The sequence below is a fragment of the Oncorhynchus mykiss genome, chromosome 24 (assembly GCF_013265735.2).
Source record: "Oncorhynchus mykiss isolate Arlee chromosome 24, USDA_OmykA_1.1, whole genome shotgun sequence".
Taxonomy (NCBI): Eukaryota; Metazoa; Chordata; class Actinopteri; order Salmoniformes; family Salmonidae; genus Oncorhynchus; species Oncorhynchus mykiss.
Genome location: NC_048588.1, coordinates 12,978,821 through 12,998,394, shown reverse-complemented (window position 1 = coordinate 12,998,394; position 19,574 = coordinate 12,978,821). Strand labels below are relative to the sequence as shown.

General features: G+C 44.1%; 1 protein-coding gene across 1 annotated transcript in view; it reads left to right on the top strand.

Moving 5' to 3' along the window:
* Nucleotides 1–19,574, top strand: part of LOC110503778 (pleckstrin homology-like domain family B member 1) — an 83,756-nt gene that overhangs the window by 38,045 nt on the left and 26,137 nt on the right. Inside the window, 2 exon segments of the mRNA XM_021582311.2 lie at nt 5,559–7,006; nt 7,008–7,109. Coding sequence (XP_021437986.2) covers nt 5,559–7,006; nt 7,008–7,109 — 1,550 coding nt within the window.

Genomic DNA, 19,574 nt, shown 5'->3' with positions numbered 1-19,574 from the left:
CGTTGAATGGAAGAGACCAAGGCGCAGCGTGATATGAATACATCTTCTATTATTTAATGAAGAACCATAAAACAAACGTGAAGCGATAACGAGTGCTGACACAGGCAACTACACATAGACAATACCCAAAGTAGATGGCTGCCTAAATATGGTTCCCAATTAGAGACAACGATAAACAGCTGCCTCTAATTGAGAACCAATCTAGGCAACCATAGACATACATAAACACCTAGATAGTAAATGACCCCATAAACCTACAAAACAGTACAAAAACACATACATCACCTATGTCACACCCTGACCTAACCAAAAGAATAAAGAAAACAAAGAATACTAAGATCAGGGCGTGACATAGGTTTTGATTATGTTTTACTGGTAATGGGGGCATACGTAAATGCCAACAAAATAACAGTTTGGCCAGTGTGGTGTGTGTGTGTGTGTGTGTGTGTGTGTGTGTGTGTGTGTGTGTGTGTGTGTGTGTGTGTGTGTGTGTGTGTGTGTGTGTGTGTGTGTGTGTGTGTGTGTGTGTGTGTGTGTGTGTGTGTAACCTTTATTTAACTAGGCAAGTCAGTTATTCTTATTTACAATGACAGCCTACCCCGGCCAAACCCGGATGACGCTGGGCCAATTGTGCGCCGCCCTATAGGACTCCCAATCACGGCCGGATGTGATACAGCCTAGATCCGAACCAGGGACTGTAGTGATGAACTTGCACTGTGATGCCTTGCCTTAGACCGTTGTGTCCGTGTGTGTGTTAACTATTTAACTGTACTAGAATGCTTAAAAGGCAGCTAAAATTGTAAATATCGGTTGTCGGTATCGGGTTTTTTGGCAAGGAAAATATTGGATATCGGTAACGGCCAAAAATGTAATATCAGTGCATCACTAGCAGTAATCATTAGCAATGTAATACAAAAAATTACAAGGTAGAACAAAAACACACAAGATATAAAAATAAGAAGAACACGATAAAGTGAGTAAGCATACTATATACAGGGTCAGTTCCACTACCATATTTACAATGTGAAAGGATACTGGATTGATAGAGGGAAATACTGTATGTACAGGGGTAAGGTGACTAGGCATCAGAATATATGATAAACAGAGTAGCAGCAGCATAAACTGTGCCTTCGTAAAGTATTCAGACCCATTGACTTTTCCACATTTTGTTACGTTACAAACTTATTCTAAAATGTATTAAATCAGTTTACAGACAATACCCTATAATGACAAAGAATTCTTTGCTAATTTATTATTTATAAAAAACTGAAATACTACATTTACATAAGTATTCAGACTCTTTACTCAGTACTTTGTTGAAGCACCTTTGGCAGCAACAACAGCCTCGAGTCTTTTTGGGTATGACACTCCAAGCTTGGCACACCTGTATTTGGGGTGTTTCTCCCATGCTTCTCTGAATATCCTCTCAAGCTCTGTCAGGTTGGAGGGGGAGCGTTGCTGCACAGTTATTTTCAGGTCTCTCCAGAGATGTTTGATCGGGTTCAAGTCCGTGCTCTAGCTGGGCCACTCAAGGACATTCAGAGACTTGTCCCGAAGCCACTCCTGCATTGTCTTCACCTTGCAGTGAAATGCTTACAAGCCCTTAACCAACAATGCAGTTAAGAAAATACCTAAAAAAAAGTAAGAGATAAAAATTATTAAAAAGCAGGACAATAATATGCAAAGTCACCGGTGTCGACGTAATTGAGGTAATATGTACATGTAGGTAGAGTTGCTTCTTGCTTTTCCCCCAACGCAGTTAAGCCAAAACCACGCCCGTTATTCAGAGGGGCATTCTACAACACTTTGCGCTCTCTCCAAGTCCGGAAGTGAATATCACATAGTGCAAAATTTCAGTCACTGTATAATAACATTTACCCATGTATTTCAAGATTGAAAAGTATAATAACATAATGTCGTGGACCGAACTAGCCATTAACGTCCCTTAACGCTCAAAGACAGATTCAATGGCTGTAGCATAGCGTATTTGACTGAATGATTAGCTAATAAATATTTGAGAAATTATGAATAATAAGCATAAGCTTTTACCTGATAATAGACTACTAATGATAATATAACAACTTCAAATACCGAGCTAGTAACGTTAAGTAGCCGAGGTTAACTTAGCTGACCTTCAATTGAGGATTTTTTTATTTAACCTTTATTTAACTAGGCAAGTCAATTAAGAACAAATTCTTATTTACAATGATGGCCTACCCCGTCCAAACCCGGACGACTCTGGGCCAATTGTGCGCCGCCCGATGTGACTCCCAATCATGGCCGGATGTGATACAGCCTGCAATCGTACCAGGGACTGTAGTGACGCCTCTTGCACTGAGATGCAGTGCCTTAAACCCCTGCGTCACTTGTGAGTCACACACGCCGTGTGTTGGAGTAATTTGCAAATAAATTCATTAAAAATCCTACAATGTGATTTTCTGGATTTTTTTTCTCATTTTGTCTGTCATAGTTGAAGTGTACCTGTGATGAAAATTACAGGCCTCTCTCATCTTTTTAAGTGGGAGAACTTGCACAATTGGTGGCTGACTAAATACTTTTTTGCCCCACTGTATACCTGCTGGAGCGCGTGCTACAGGTGGGTGCTGCTATGGTGACCAGCGAGCTGAGATAAGGGGGGACTTTACCTAGCAGGGTCTTGTAGATGACCTGGAGCCAGTGGGTTTGGCGACGAGTATGAAGCGGGGCCAGCCAACGAGAGCCTACAGGTCGCAGTGGTGGGTAGTATATGGGGCTTTGGTGACAAAACGGATGGCACTGTGATAGACTGCATCCAATTTATTGAGTAGGGTATTGGAGGCTATTTTGTAAATGACATCGCCGAAGTCGAGGATTGGTAGGATGGTCAGTTTTACAAGGGTATGTTTGGCAGCGTGAGTGAAGGATGCTTTGTTACGAAATAGGAAGCCAATTCTAGATTTAACTTTGGATTGGAGATGTTTGATGTGAGTCTGGAAGGAGAGTTTACAGTCTAACCAGAGACCTAGGAATTTGTAGTTGTCCACATATTCTAAGTCAGAGCCGTCCAGAGTAGTGATGTTGGACAGGCGGGCAGGTGCAGGCAGCAATCGGTTGAAGAGCATGCATTTAGTTTTACTTGTATTTAAGAACAATTGGAGGCCACGGAAGGAGAGTTGTATGGCATTGACGCTCACTTATACAAAATGAGTTGAAATTTCAGGCAGTCTTTTCAAACTGCTCTTACACTCAAAATGTATTATAAGAATTTAGACAAATTCACAGTAATATTCCAAGCTCATAGTGTGGAAATATATATAAAACACGTTTTTGACTGCACTGCCCCTTTAAGAAGAAAAACAAACGCCCCCATAAACTACCAGGCCGTCACATCAGCACGGTGGACAGGGAAGGGAGGGGGAGCGAGCTAGCAGGGTAGCGGCGCCTGGCACACGAAACCCGGCTGGAATATCACTCTGTCAACCTTCCCGGGTGCGGAGAGCCGGGTAGGCTACGACAGGCTTCGGTAAATGCAGCTTTATTGAGGTAGAAATGCCGGCTCCAGCGTTTGGGTTTTAGCTGGGTTATAAGTCATTATGTCTTAGTCGCAGGCTTGCCCATTCATGTAAGTACTGATAATTATTAATATTTACCGCTGTCCAGGGACAGAGACTAATGTATTTTCACGGTCATTCTCTACGTTTTGACATTGTGGGTCTATTCATCTTCTGAGACGTTTGACAATCGAAATGCTGGCGACATCCTACGACCATGTGGCCTGTTCTGGGATGAAAAAATAACGGGGAAAATGAATAACCAAGTAACCGACAAAATATCCATATAATTGTAATTTACACCAACATGTATTGGGGCCATATGGTGGTCGTGTTGTCACTCAAAATGACATGATGCTTGAATAGTTTTTCTGCTTGGCAGATGAAGAACTCTGGTTGAGTCATTGTAGAAAGACCATGCAGATCGCCTACTCCCAGCGCTTTGCTGAACAAATAGTGCTTATGCATTATTTGTAAAGCCTCTTCATCATCCAGGGCTATGAGGTCATATTTATGAATAGAAATCAAAATGAAGGTGGTTATTTACTGCAGTGATACACAGTAGCTTGTTTATTCTAGACTGAAAGTACCCTATTTGAAACAGAGCTGTATTTGGAATGGCTTTCATATTTGACATGTGCATGATATCTATGTTACAGAAATATGGTCATATACATATTCACATGCATACAGTACATATTTCCACATACAGTACATATTTCCACATACAGTACATATTCACATGCATACAGTACATATTTCCACATACAGTACATATTTCCACATACAAGAGTTGCCAAAGATGCATGATCTCACTAATTTGTTTATATATACTGAGTATACCAAACATAAACAAAAATAATAATATTGAGTTGCACCCCTTTGCCCTCAGAACAGCCTCAATTTGTCAGGTTGACAAGGTGTCGAAAGTGTTCCACAGGGATGCTGGCCCATGTTGACTCCAATGCTTCCCATAGTTGTGTCAAGTTGGCTGGATGTCCTTTGGGTGGTGGACCATTCTTGATACACACGGGGAACTGTTGAACATGAAAACCCAGCAGTGTTATTTTCACATACATCAGATAGGTGCAGTGAAATGTTCTTTTACAGGGTCAGCCATAGTAGTACGGTGCCCCTGGAGCAAATTAGGGGTAAGTGCCTTTCGGCGCAGGTATTCGAACCAGCGACCTTTCGGTTACTGGCCCAACGCTGTAACCGCCAGGCTTACCTGCCATCATACAAATGATCACATTGCTTATTCCTGATTGCAGCCTATTAGCATATCATATTAATACCATAGATTACACCTGGATGTCCCCTTGTGCTCCCTAATCTACAACGTTGACATTATGGGGAGACTGAGGGTTGCCTGCGATTTCGATTGAATTACCACTGTGCCCTGGCCTGCGCTGTTCTCCAGCCACACAGTAATTGAGTTATACTGGCACATTTTCCCCTCAATCTTTCCAAAGCCTGTCTTTTGCTGCCTTTGTCTCTCTCTCACTCTCTCTCAATCTCTCCCCCTGTTTCTCTCACTCTTTCTTGGTCTCTGTTGCCGCTCTGTATCTTTCTCTCTCTTCTCTTTCCTTTTTCTCATTAGCATTTCTTCATGCAAATTGTGATTTGGGTGGATTAAGTTGGGCAGTGGGCAGGTTTAAATTTAGAAGCGCTCGAAGATAATTGATGGCTTAAAGTGTGGCCAACCAATAAAACATAGAAGCCAATTGAAGGTACTTGTGCTAAAGGCTTAGGTTCTATAATAAAAGTAACAAGGCACTTTATATAAATGAGTGGTGGTGCAACCGTAAGATACAGTCCATTTATGAACTTTATGGTCCATTCAATTCTCTCAATATCATCTCATTATCTATTCAGCTCTTAGAGCCCATGTCTGTTTCTATTTGTCATGTTTTCAGGGATATACCATACTGTAAAAAAATTGTTTTTAACCGTGTTTATATTGCAGTGGTCATAGTCTTCACTCATAGTATAGCCTAGTGAGTGATATTAGTTCTGTTTTCCCTACAGACTCAAAGAGCCTGGTCAATGGGAACCATCAATCAGGAGCATCCCAGTCACACCACCCAGCCCCCGGCGAGAGAGTCCCACGCTCCGAGCATAGTGCCATCGTCAGCTCCATCGAAAAGGACCTCCAGGACATCATGGACTCCCTAGTCATGGATGATCCCCAGCCTTCCTCTTCAGACTCAAAAAATCCAGACCACCCCATCCCCCACTCCCCGCTGTCTCCCATGGTCAACGGAGGAGGCCGCTACCTCCTCTCCCCTCCCACCAGCCCGGGGGCCATGTCAGTGGGCTCTAGCTATGAGAACACCTCCCCGCCCTTCTCCCCTCTGTCCTCTCCCTCGGCGGCCAGCAGCGCAGGCAGCTACACCAGCCCTTCTCCCAGCGGCTGCCTGGACCCCCAGGACCTATCCCTGCCCCCCGTGCCGGTCCGCTCATCCAGCTACAACTACACAACTACACCACCCATCCCCCAGCCAAGGACCATAATGACAAACTACAGCCCCGGCGGTGGGGTGCAGAGGGTTCCTGAGAGCCCCAGGCTCCAGAGGAAATGTCTCCTGGAGGCCCCCCAGAGCCCCAAGCCGGCCCGCAGAGGCCAGAGCCTGGACGGCCCAGGGGTGATGGGTTCAGAGAGCCCCAGACTGACCCACCTATCTGTTGCATCAGCCGATGCCGGGTACATGGGCAGGAACGCAGTGCCAAGTAACCCCAGACTCACCTCCAATTTCCCCTACGCCGCCACGTCTTCCTCCCCATCCAGTCCCAGGACGAAAGCGGGCACCATCCTCCAGGAGCGTCCGGCCAGCCCCTTCAGAGAGCAGGTGGACCGCTCCCTCACCTCCAGCTCTTCCAGACAGCTGCTATCCCAGCCCAGCAGGGCCTTCCAGCCTCCCCTGGACCCCATCGTCCACATAATCCAGGGGGGCTCTCCACTCCAGCAGCACCACCCCTTCCCCCACCCTCTCACGCTGCAGCCCCCAAAGAGCCCTCGGCTCTCCCACAGGAACCTCGACCTCAGCGGCGGTGGTGGCAGCAGCATGAGGGAGCTCCCCCCTCTCAGCCCCTCCATGGCTCGCAGAGGGGTGCCTGTTCTCCCGGGGGCTCTCCCTGGAAGTATCCTCATGTTGAGAACGCCCGAGAGCCCATCATCATTGGGGAAGCTGGGAGTCCCGGAGAGCCCCGGGCTCCGACGCAAGGCCGGCTCCCCCCCGGAGGACCAGTTTGGCGGCAGTGTGGTCCGAGCCCGCAGCCCCTCCCCTACCTTGGGGCTGATGATGATGGAGAGCGGGGGAGGGGGAAGGAAGGCCAGCTTTGGGAACGCCCTCTCCCCTGCTTACAGCCTGGGCTCCCTACCTGGCTCTTCGCCTCTCGCCAGCCCCAGGGGCCATAGGAAGATGTCCGGGGGCCCCCGGGATCAGAGGGGCCCCCACCCGGGCATGCGGGAACGGAAAAAACAGCATCTCTGAGATCAGCGACAACGAGGACGAGCTGTTGGAGTACCACCGGCGCCAGAGAGAGGAGAGGCTCAGGGAGCAGGAGATGGAGAGACTGGTAAGTGGAGTAGCCTACTGTTAGCTTTGAGTTAGGCTAGCTATTCACACAATTCATAATTGACCTATGTGGTAATAGCAAACTAGAAGTTATTCGAAGTAATACTATCAATTCAATTACCATTCATTTTGATACTGGTCCTCAAGGAGATAACTCAGCTGCCTGGGAAATATGCCATTTATCCAGCTACTGACGTTGACACAAAAATCTCTCTGTCTTTCTGTCTCCGTCTCTCACGCCACTATCTATCAAATAAAAATAAAATATGAAAGGGTGTGAATTCCCACCCTAAAAAACAACAACAAAACCTGAAGTTTCTTATCAACTGGATCTGCTGAGCCGTAGTTTGACTTATAGCCTTTTTTAACCAACATGTTTAGTCTGTCTCCACTCAAGTGTTCCTCCACATCACCAGATAACCATTTGTTTAACCTAAAATGATGGGAGTGGAGAGCACCGTGAAGTCCAAATTTGTGAGGAAAAGCGAGGAGTGAAACGATCTTAACTGCTGACGTGTGGTGACGGAGCGGCCATGTTTTTCCAAAGCAACCCCATTGTTTGTTGTCCCTTTTTGCACTAAAGAGAGGGTGTAGACTTGGACTTATGTCCCTAATGAAGCGCCTGAGACAATGACCTTTGAAATACTTTTATATGCTTGGGCCTCTGTGTGATGAACTCTTTTCTGCCTCCTTGTATTAGTAGTAATCGAATGACTAGAATGGGGAACCCCCTTGAAAACATGACAATATGAAGGTACATTCTATTTCTATGAGTAGGGTGCTGATGCCAAAATGAGGGTAGTTATTTTGTGCAGAGGAGGAATGACGTGCCCTAGCCTCTCTGTGTATACTGGGCTACCCTGTGGTTCCCAACAAGAGCATTACTTCCTTTATACAGCAGTAAAACCATGTCTGGCAATCCCAGAATGGACACAATCTGTCTTTGTCTCCTCTGTCACCCCCATGTGTTGGAATAGGCTGTAGCCCTCAATGTTAGAAATGCCTTTCTCAATTCAACGAGAAAAGCAATTGTCAGGAAGAAGGCAATTTTTGAATCTAGATCAAGTTAATAATAGTTCCTTTTTGATGAAGGACAACAAGATCCCCCGACCTTTAGGCCTATCAGTTAAATTGTATTTGCGATTCTCTCTGTATGGATGGGGTTTCAATTGAAATGATGGTTATTACAGCGAACCATAACGACTTTTGGTCTTAACCTTGTGCCATTAGACTGGGAAATATTGACAAAGGACAGAATATAATTAGCAGAAGGACTAACAGGGAATGTACATACTGTAAGCAGTGGTGTAAAAATACTTGAATGTACTTCTTAAGAAGTTTTTTTATGGTATCTGTACTTTACTTTGCTATTTATATTTTTGACAACTTTTACTTCACGACATTCCTAAAGAATATAATGTACTTTTTACTCCATACATTTTACCTGACACTCAAAAGTATTTGCTACATTTTGAATGATTAGTAGGACAGGAAAATGGTCCAATTCACACCTTTATCAAGAGAACATCCCTGGTCATCCCTATTGCCTCTGATCTGGCCGACTCACTGAACATGCATGCTTCTTTTGCAAATGATGGCTGAGGTTGCCCCTGGTTATCTGTAAAAACAAGAAAATGGTGCCGTCTGGCTTGCTTAATACAGTATAAGGAATTTGAAACTATTTATACTTTTACTTTTGATACTTAAGTATATTTTAGTAATTACATTTACTTGTAATACTTGTTTAAAACCAAATACTTTTAGACTTTTACTCGTATTTTACTGGGTGACTTACTTGAGTCATGTTCTATTGAGGTATCTTTTTACTCAATTATGACAATTGGGTACTTTTCCCACCACTGTACATAAGCCATGCAGATAAGTAATGTAACTTAGAAAGGGAGGTACTACGAATGCGGACAGATTGTAGAGACTTACGTTTTCTTTGTCACCTGCTGGTCGGACTTTCAAAATGTAAGAGGGGTGGTTTGGTGAATTACATAATGCCTGCGTGATTAGTAACCTAGTCTGACGCCAGAAGGTTTGCATTAGCTCCCTGAGCAAATGCCTAGGCTTTAGCTTAGTGCCTAGGCTTTAGCTTAATGAGCTAGCTATCCCAGTTATAACAAGACTAAGCCCCTGGCATATGAGCTTTGCAACTGGTATGCTAGTATTTTCATTGAGGGATCAAGAGGGGAGTACGAGTATTATATGCATTCATTGTGAACCCAGGTGTGCTCAGCTCATGCAGCACTGAATTAAGGATTTGGATCCCGTAACCATTATTACCATGAGGTATTTCTGCATCTGTTTAAATCCACCCAAAGATTCTGTTCTGTCCTGGTCTTTGAGATCCAGCAACAAGACCCAGACCGAACTGTGCAGAGCTAAGCATGACATAAGGTCCTTGTAAGTGGAAGGCGTTAGACTCCTGCCGTGGTGAGAGACGGCGAGAGGCAGTGCAGCGAGCCAAGCGTGACACAGGTCCTCAGTGTCTCTCACTGGAGCTGCCAGTGGGGGGGGTGGATGGGGACGTCGCCATGTGACTGGCACAGTCATTTCTTTTGGAGGGGGAGGGGAGGTGGGGGGCAATTTACAGTCCATTCATCAAGGCTATATTTGCTACACTTTCTGTACCCAAGGACCATCTGTCTGTCTGCCTGCTCGCCGTCTGTCAGAAGTCAGTCTGTCAGTCTCCCAGCAACATGCTGCCAGGCCAGGGGTAACTAACTGCCCTTTGTCGCTGAGTTATTTCCGGATGCAGTCAGTCAGACCCTGGGGATCAGTGTCATGCCTGAAGCAAAGGGGTATGCTGGGTACAGCTATCTATCCCTGCAGAGAGAGGCAGCACAGGCTCTCTGGCGTCCTGATAAACTAACAGCGCTGTTTATACATAGGACTTGTTTACTGTACCAAGGATACTCAATTATTTCTGTGATCTGGAAAGACATTTATGTGTTCTGTGGCCCGAGAAAACATAAGTGTTCACCAGGGACGACGTCATTCATACCATCTGTTTACAATGTTTATACAGCGCCTTTATTCTCTTTCATCCAAATATTGTGTGTCACATAAACCAGTGAAACGGTATCTTAAGATGTTATTTTTGCCAGCAAATCAGAGGTGAGCTCTATGTCATGTAGGAGTCCAGGCAGTTAAGGAGATAATTTGTCACGTCTGAGCTGCCTTTGAGTTGTAGTGCTATACATGGTTGATTAGTGAAGCGTTGCCTTGGCCAACACACTAGGCATATGGCGTTCGTCACTGGCTGACTGTCAGACAGACAGGGTTGTGAAAACGGCAGTCTACTGAAGATGACCTCAATGTTGTAACGAGTGGTCCAAGGATGACGACATCACATATTCCATTACCTTATAATTCTGTCTTTTCGTCATGCTCGCAGGGACATTTCTAAACGTAGCTAAACAAAAATAGACACATTTTTTCAGCTGACTATCTCAAAATGTGCATGGATACAATTTAGACTATTATTGTTAGTTCTCTCTAGCTCGAGGGGAAATATTTGTTCTCCTGAAGAGTTTAAGACCTTCATTGAAGTTTCTGTACTGCTTTACTTTGAGAGCATTATTTCCTCTTTATGTCGGTCTCTTTCGGCCCCTCTCTTTCCCTGTCTCTTGTGCAATTCTGTCCGGGAAGAATTTCCATCGAAGGGAAAGACTTTTCAGAGTCGGTGAGAATGTCAGAGAGAGCGGTCGCCTCTTCACGGGAGAGAGCGAGGTCTTCTCTGCATGACTGGCATCTTTGTCAGTGTTCACATGGATTAGCACACCAAATATACCCAGCGCACCAAACATATTGCCTGTATCGTCCTGTCATCGGGCAGCATGGCCTAGGTTTAGACCGAGAACAATGGTCTAAATGTCACTGGTCTAGTTCTGTGGTCAAGCGGCTGGGGTTGATTTTAATGGCGTTTTTATATTTTGTAGTTCTACCAGTATATGACTTTATAATTCTAACTACCATTAGGCCTAGTATATAAACCATCCATGAAGGCTTATACGTGCGTGTGTGTGGGGGGGGGGGGGGGTTAAAAGTACGGTGGGTATCGAGTTTACTAGCCAGGGCAGATTATAGTGATCCTCACAGCTGGATTGAGAAAAGAGAGCGAGAGAAAGGGTGGGGGAAGATACTGTCTACTTACTTCATAGATAATCTGGGTCAGTGGCAAATCTCTCATTCAGACTTCTTTTGAAGGGACGCTGTTTTCATCTAGTCTGTGTAAATATGCTCCGTGTCTGTGTTTAGGTTCTCTGTGTCAGTTCTACCGCCCCTATTGTCACGATTTTCCAAATACGACACGCTACCATGCTGTTTTAAAGCAGTCGTTGGTTGTTTAAAACGGCATGTAATGGGGCACGAAGATATGTCAGGCTATCTGCATTCAGAGAACATTCAGGGAAGGGGGAGGTCATAGGGCTGTCACAATTATCATGTAAACTGACAATTATGGGCATAACCGTGAACTGAAATATGTTTTTGTCATAACCGTCTTAATACATTAATTTTAGATGAAGGGGGATTCAACTTTATATTCAAGTAGATAAAGTTTACCCAATAGCAGTTTTAAATTTTTACGTTTAATTGGGTGAATTATTTTACAAGCAGATCGGCACGGTTGAGTGGAGAACCTTAATTTCCAAACGTTGCAAGCGATCAAAACATTTGTTTTTGAGACGGGTGTCACCAAAGCTGCTGTTGTATTCCCTCGTAGCGAGTTTTCAAAGATGCACTATGATGCATTACAAGAGCAAAACATTTTGTTTTTATATAAATGTAAATTATGCCAGTAACCGCAGCCATTTTCATGACAATTAATTGTTACCAAAAATTCCACAATTGTCACAGCCCTAGGAGAGGACACCTCTGTCTGAAAAAATGAAAGTTCAGCAATTTTTAACAAGAACAAAAAAAACTTTGTCTAAGAAAGGCTAGTCTTTCCACTAGAGTTGGTATTCTCACCTTACTCTGTTTTAGTAGAGCTCCATCTCTACAGTCTCCCAAGGGAGTGCAGAAACAAGTCTCAAGACCAGAGCATTGTAAACAAATACCTCTGACCCCTCTCCCTAGTTTCTAAGCCCCTTCCCCTTGGCCTGAGGACAGGGGAAGGATCTCCATCTGAGCTCGGTTCAAACGTGAGGTGAATGACTGAGAACAGAACCTAGCAATAGAACCATAGTACAGTCACAGGTTACTGTACATACTACACTGATCTAGGACCAGTAATAGATTGACGTAAAGTCCTCAGTGGAAGCGGATTGGAAGCACACAGAGCAGGACAGAGCAGGGACCACTGTGTGTTCCTGCGTGTGCTGAAGTTGGTGGGTGTGTTTTGTTCAGGGCTTTTTAAGGTTTGAAACAGTTTTTAGACTTTGGAGATTTGCGCAACATGCACAGCTAGATTACATGTGTATTTGTATTAGTAGAAGCAACGTTTTACATTAGGCCTGATCTCCAAGTCTGTATTGTTGAATTAACAATGGTTGTGCTAAAATGATCTTACTTGAGTTGATTCAATTCTCCCAGAGAAACATACCATGAAACTGTTACGCTTCCTTTCAAAGGGCATCCTATTCACTCACTGTCAAACACTGTCAGCTTCAAGACACCTGCGTCTGTCACTGAGAGATTGTCTTGACTCTAGAGTCGTGTTCATTAGGAACCAAACAGACTGAAACGTGGGAATAATTTCCATTGTAAGGAAACCAATATGTGATTTTGTTATTTGAGTGAAATGACCCTTTTAATGAACACAACCTAGGCCACAGTGAACTTCAACCTGAGGGTGTAAATGCTTGGAGGTCAGGGGTCATTCTTCTCCTGTGTAGCTGTGAGGTTTGAGTTTAGCTAGTCGACATCCTGCCGTGCCAGTGGGTTCTGTCTTCTCAGACGGACCCAGCTGAGAGAAGGAGGAAGAGAGCGCGAGACAGAGACCGTTCGTTAGTTCAACCTCACCTGGCCAAACCTGGTCTTATGAAGATCATATAAAGCATGCTGCAGTATCAGAAGAGCTGTTCTAGTTGTATGGTGGTGTAGACTTGGTGCTCCCATGGACTCCTGTAGTGCATTGTTTTGCCTTTTAGATGTGCCCGACATCCACTCCACAACAACGCACATTTGCTGCCCTATAGAACTAGCCTATAGGCTAGCACATATCTATTTGTAAAGCTTATGCAGTACCCAGGGGTTGGAAAGGTTTGTCAAGCTAGTTAGCTTCTAAAATGGCACCCTATTTTACCCTATGGGACCTGGTCAAAAGTAGTGTACTACAGAATATAGGGAATGGGGTACCATTTGGGACACAGACACCAGCACAACATGCTGCTGGAGGGCTAGTCTTCCATGTGGCTGTATGAAGCTGCCGCTCCAATTAGCGCTCAGTGTAGATGAAGGGGAGGAGACAGGTTAAAGATCATGGATTGTGTGTGTGTGTGTGTGTGTGTGTGTGTGTGCCATTCAGAGGGTGAATGGGCAAGAAAAAATAATGAAGTGCCTTTGAACACGGGGTACGCTCAACAGTTTCCCGTGTGTATCAACAATGGTCCACCATCCAAAGGACATCCAGCCAACTTGACACAACTGTGGGAAGCATTGGAGTCAACATGGGCCAGCATCCCTGTGGAACGCTATGACACCTTGTAGAGTCTATGCACTGACACATTGAGGCTGTTCTGAGGGCAAAAGTGTGGAGTTTAACTCTATTAGGAAGGTGTTGTTTTGTACACTCGGTGTAATTTGACCATGCCATCAGAAAAGGCGTCATAATGACGTCATTGTAACTAGTTTTCTCACTGGGAAAAGGATGCAGAAGTGCATAGCAAGAAGGACAGAAGACGGGGAGAGAGAGAGAAAGAGGAACAGAAATAAAGTAGAAAGAAGAGCGAGAGACTGACACATCACTGATTCACATTCACAAAGAAGGCAAAAATGAGGAAGAGATGCTTGGATTCAAAGAATAGGCCTAGTCGTTTTAATTGTTAGGGAGAGTGGCACGGTGGGAAAGATACTGACTTACTCAAAGGAAGAGGATGTTGCGAGAGTGAGGGGAAAGACCCGGTGCTCGGGGAATGCCTGGAAATAGCTGGCTAGAAATGAGTGTGCCGGAATGTCCCAACGAGGAGCATCAATCACTTTCTGTAAGATGCCTAATCCATGCCATTTATCCTCACTCCAGACTCTTTTCCAGATCTCTCACATGCCAAGCAATTACCCTGACATTTTACTGGAGCGTTATCTCCTTCGACTGACTTAACTGTACACTTAATTTACTCGTTTAGTCACTTCCACTCGGTTAGCTTAACAGGCTAAATACATTCTGCTAATATGATAAGGAAAGCTAATGATGCATAGAGCGCTTGCCCCGAGTTTATGTTGTGCGGTCACAATTTGACCAATTGTAAATGGCGGTGGGAGGAAGAATGACTCCGTAAACATAGCAGAACAACATGAAATATCCAGGAATGAGTCATGGCTAATTGGAACGTTGGTGGAAAGAACTGCCATCTCTGAATTGCAACCAGTTTGACTATAGAGCAGTACTGTCAACCTGGACCTAGGCTTTTCTGGGTCTGTGGGTTCAAATCCCAGGTTGGCCATAGTAGGGATGGACCCTGGTATGGGTCAGTATTTCACTTCTCATAAAGTATTTTCCTATGGAGCAGACAGACTCTGGATGTGGCTGAGCTTATTCCTTGAGTCACGCTTTAGCAGATAAGGAAAGAGGCCCATATGGAATAAGTCTCTAGTTTGGCTGGGAAATCCAGTCCGTGTTCCTCCTATTAGCAAGCTGGACCTGCTACTACCGCACAACGCTACCTCAACGCTGAGGCAACATCGAATTCAACTCCATCTGAATAGGTCGGAAATGAGAACAACATGCAGTATGTACACTAGGTAGGAATGTGAGTCAGAGGCTTGTTGTTTATTGAGGGCACTAAAGGTCTTTCATTGTCAGGCCAACACCTCCCTGTGTACACAGGTCTGGAGACAGTGGAAGGGTTTGAGGGTGGGACTCTGTAGAAGGGTTGTGTTTGTTCATCTGTCTCAGGGAGAGAGACTTGGATTTGTTTGAGTGTGATTTCAATGAGCCTCACTGACCTCCTAGAGCTGTGCCTTTTCACATGTCCACAATGAGAGTAAGTAGCCCACTTGGATTTGTTTGAGTGTGATTTCAATGAGCCCCACTGACCTCCTAGAGCTGTGCCTTTTCACATGTCCACAATGAGAGTAAGTACCCACTTGGATTTGCCGACTTTTATTTGCTGTACTGTAGATAATCAAATGGAATTTTCATTGGTTGATTCATTGATTGGTTGATTTCATAATTGATAGTTGTTTTTAAACTCTTGAACATGGTGAACTTTATACAACTAAATAAACAACTTAGATATGAGGGAGTCTAATTGAATAATCAAAATCTATAACACAATCTTTAAAATCGGTTGACCAGTTGTCTCTATTCAGATTTATGTAGCTTTGAACCCGTTTCTGATTGTTCTCACTGCTTATACTATAAAAAGTGTTGCAGACGTTTAGTATTAGGTCTGTGGCCTACGTATATTGAAAAAATATATACATTTGTGCACAAAATGAGAGTAATGCGCTATTAGTGCGTCTTGAACAATTCTGGGATCTTTTATTTCAGCTCATGAAACAGGGGACCAGCACTCTGCATGTTGCGTTTCTATTTTTGTTCAGTGTATATTTGACCTACATAGTGTTGTGTGGATGCTGGTTGTGGAACTCAATGAAACTCTTGGAATTCTGTGTGTCACATAATGAGTGTCAATGCACTAGACTAGTGGGAGCTAGACCATAAACAGCCATGTGTTTAATAGACAGTGGATTGGAAGCCATATGCTACAGTATGCTGTGATTGGAACCAGTCAGTAACTTAGACCTACAGGGATCGGAAGCTGCAGGATCAGAGTAAGACTCCGTGTGGGCCAACTTGGAGATCCACACTCCGTGTGGGCCAACTGAGTCGCCCTCGCCTCCTCTCCACGGGTTCCGACTATGCCACCAGGTTTTTGTATCATGTGCATTAAAGGTTCTAGGAAATCTCTAGTAACACCTTGCCTCAGTCGTGCCTTTACCCCGGGGGAGCCAGTTAATGACATCTACGGAGACCGTTTGAGGCTCATAAACTGAGGGAATTTATATTTTTTTAAGGTTGCACTATGCAGAAATGGCTCTGCCGTTTTCTGGTTGCTAAAATAAGCTAGTATAGTGTAGAGAATCATTGTACCATCTAAACCGCTGTTAGATGTATTTTCCATAACCAAAAATATTGTTTTAGCTGTGGTACAAAACCGAAAGTATAAGATGCATAAACAAAACGTAATACCGCGAAGCATAGAAATGGCTCAAAACAAAAGAGGGGACCTCATGCTCAAAGAAGAGTAGAGGTGCTGAAACGGTGCATTAGAGGTGAGGTGCTGAAACGGTGCATTAGAAGTTGGGGTGCTCCACCATTAAAGCTATTTTTAGGAACTAGCTCTGCTTGCAAAAAACGTACTAGTAATTTGCTGGAGAAAGCAAAGTCCTGGCAACCAGTCACTGAACATAAGATCAGAATATCCCATAATGTGCATGTTGCAACACTGTCATGCTGATTTATGTACAGATAAACTCCATGGTTTTTATTTTTTTTTATTTAACTAGGCAAGTCAGTTAAGAACAAATTCTTTACAATGAAGGCCTAGGTTTTTACCTTGTCAGCTCGGGGATTCGATCTAGCAACCTTTCGGTTACTAGTCCAATGCTCTAACCACTAGGTTACCTGCCGCCCCCGAGCTATTACAGCAACATAAATCTGTCTAGGCTCTTTGAACCTAGCCAGACAGTAGGCCTACTATGTTCAGTCTGGTGGAATGACACAGCGATTATGTTGACAGTATCAAAGAGACAGTCTGCAAAAAGTAAACATGCCCGAAGTGAGGTGGTGGGAATAGAGAGAACATACAGTATGCTTTCTCTGCAGACCTGGGTTCAAATAGGGTCGGCAGGGTCGAGCAAATGCTCAAAGTATTTGAAAACCAAAACAAATGCTATTTGAACCCAGTTGTGATTCTCTATAGCCCAGGGCCTTGCACTGCCAGCCAGGTCCTGTTACATGGTATGAGAGAAAAGCTGCTGGATTTGTTGTGCCATTCAAACTTTAAAGCCCCAGGAATGCCTGCTGTCTGTATACTTTGTCCCTTAGTAGACTACATTCTTGGCAAACAAAAAATGCAAGGAACAGGAGACGCCATATTTCCTATGTTTGCGTCAGCTGTTGGTGTTGTCAGGCCTGCATTTTGTAAGCTTAATTACCTAATCATTGAATCCAGAGAGGGAAGGTGGCATTTTCAGATGAAAGCCAGTGAGATGTGGGTGTTGTGCATTGCAAATGGAGGCTCCACTGTTGTTGTGCTTCTCCCTCATATCTCAAGTGAACAGATTGTAGCCCAGGGCTTGTTCTTCTAACCCTCTTGTTAAGTAAAGCTGGCTGGCTCAGATTACAGGTTAAGCTAATGTAGGGTTTGGTGTGTAGAACCCCCATCAGAGGACCCCACTTACCTAAATCACAGGGAATGAGGGCACATCAAACAGGTCTAGAGCCTGCCTCCCCCTACCACCTGACAACATTAGTCATGTACTGCATGTATCCCTAGTTAGTTAGGTGTAACTAGTTTGTTTTGGTTGAGTAATGTTGATCTCATGGAAATAAAAACAGCACCATAAAGTTGATCAAATCGTCTCCTTCGTCTGAAAGTGCAAAACATACCTCATCTGAAAAAAATAAATACATTTGTGATTTACGTTTTATAATATTATTTGTCTGTGTTTCTGTCCGATCATTGTATTCTACTGATTGCCTAATACCCCTTTCACACTGCTTAATCGAGCCCAGCTGTACTGAGCTGGCCCGGTTACCTTAACTGTGCTGGAATGAATAATGTAAAAAGAAAATCTAAGTTCAAGTCAGTACAGTTGGTTTCGACACAATAGAGTGAAAAGGCTACTAGTGTCTCTGTCAGACCAGAGTCGCTGCGTCTGCAGCCCGGGGTTAACAGCAGGGGCCAGTTGACCTTTAGGGGTTAGAGGTCACCTCGGACGTCACCTGGTGATTCAGCAGTCCATCACTGCTCTTAGAATGTCACCTGTTTCTACAATCACTGTGTTTGTGAGACCCCCTGAGAAGGAGCTCTGGAGATTGGCAAGCTGTTGTTTCAGGGGTGCATGGGCAGTAGAGGTCGACCGATTATGATTTTTCAACGCCGATACCGATTATTGGAGGACCAAAAAAAGCCGATACCGATACCGGCCAATTTATTTTTTATTTTTTTTTTTAAAATATGATAATAATATTTGTAACATTTTATTTATTTGTAATAATGACAATTACAACAATACTGAATTAACACTTATTTTAACTTAATATCATACATCAATGAAATCAATTTAGCCTCAAATAAATAATGAAACGCGTTTAAATAATGCAAAAACAAAGTGTTGGAGAAGAAAGTAAAAGTGCAATATGTGCCATGTAAGTTCCTTGCTCAGAACATGAGAAAGCTGGTGGTTCCTTTTAACATGAGTCTTCAATATTCCCAGGTAAGAAGTTTTAGGTTGTTGTTATTATAGGACTATTTATCTCTATACGATTTGTATTTCATATACCTTTGACTATTGGATGTTCTTATAGGCACTTTAGTATTGCCAGTATAGCTTCCGTCCCTCTCCTCGCTGGGCTCAAACCAGGAACACATCGACAACAGCCACCCATTTTTTATTTATCCGTTATTTTACCAGGTAAATTGACTGAGAACACGTTCTAATTTGCAGCAACGACCTCGGGAATAGTTACAGGGGAGAGGAATGAATGAGCCAATTGTAAACTGGGGATTATTAGGTGACCGTGATGGTTTGAGGGCCAGATTGGGAATTTAGCCAGGACACCACCCCTACTCTTACAATAAGTGCCATGAGATCTTTAATGACCTCAGAGAGTCAGGACACCCGTTTAATGTCAGAAAGACAGCACCCTACACTGCCCTGGGGCATTGGGATATTTTTTTTTTAGACCAGAGGAAAGAGTGCCTCCTACTGGCCCTCCAACACCACTTCCAGCAGCATCTGGTCTCCCATCCAGGTACTGACCAGGACCAACCCTGCTTAGCTTCAGAAGCAAGCCAGCAGTGGTATGCAGGGTGGTATGCTGCTGGCACAATACCTTTGACCCATGCAGAGCAAGGGGAACAACTACTCCAAGTCTCAGAGCGAGTGACGTTTGAAACGCTATTAGCGCACACCCTGCTAACTAGCTAGCCATATCACATCGGTTACACCAGCCTAATCTCGGGAGTTGATAGGCTTGAAGTCATAAACAGCGCAATGCTTGAAGCATGAAACTGCTGTTTGAATGAATGCTTGCAAGCCTGCTAGTGCCTACCATCGCTCAGTC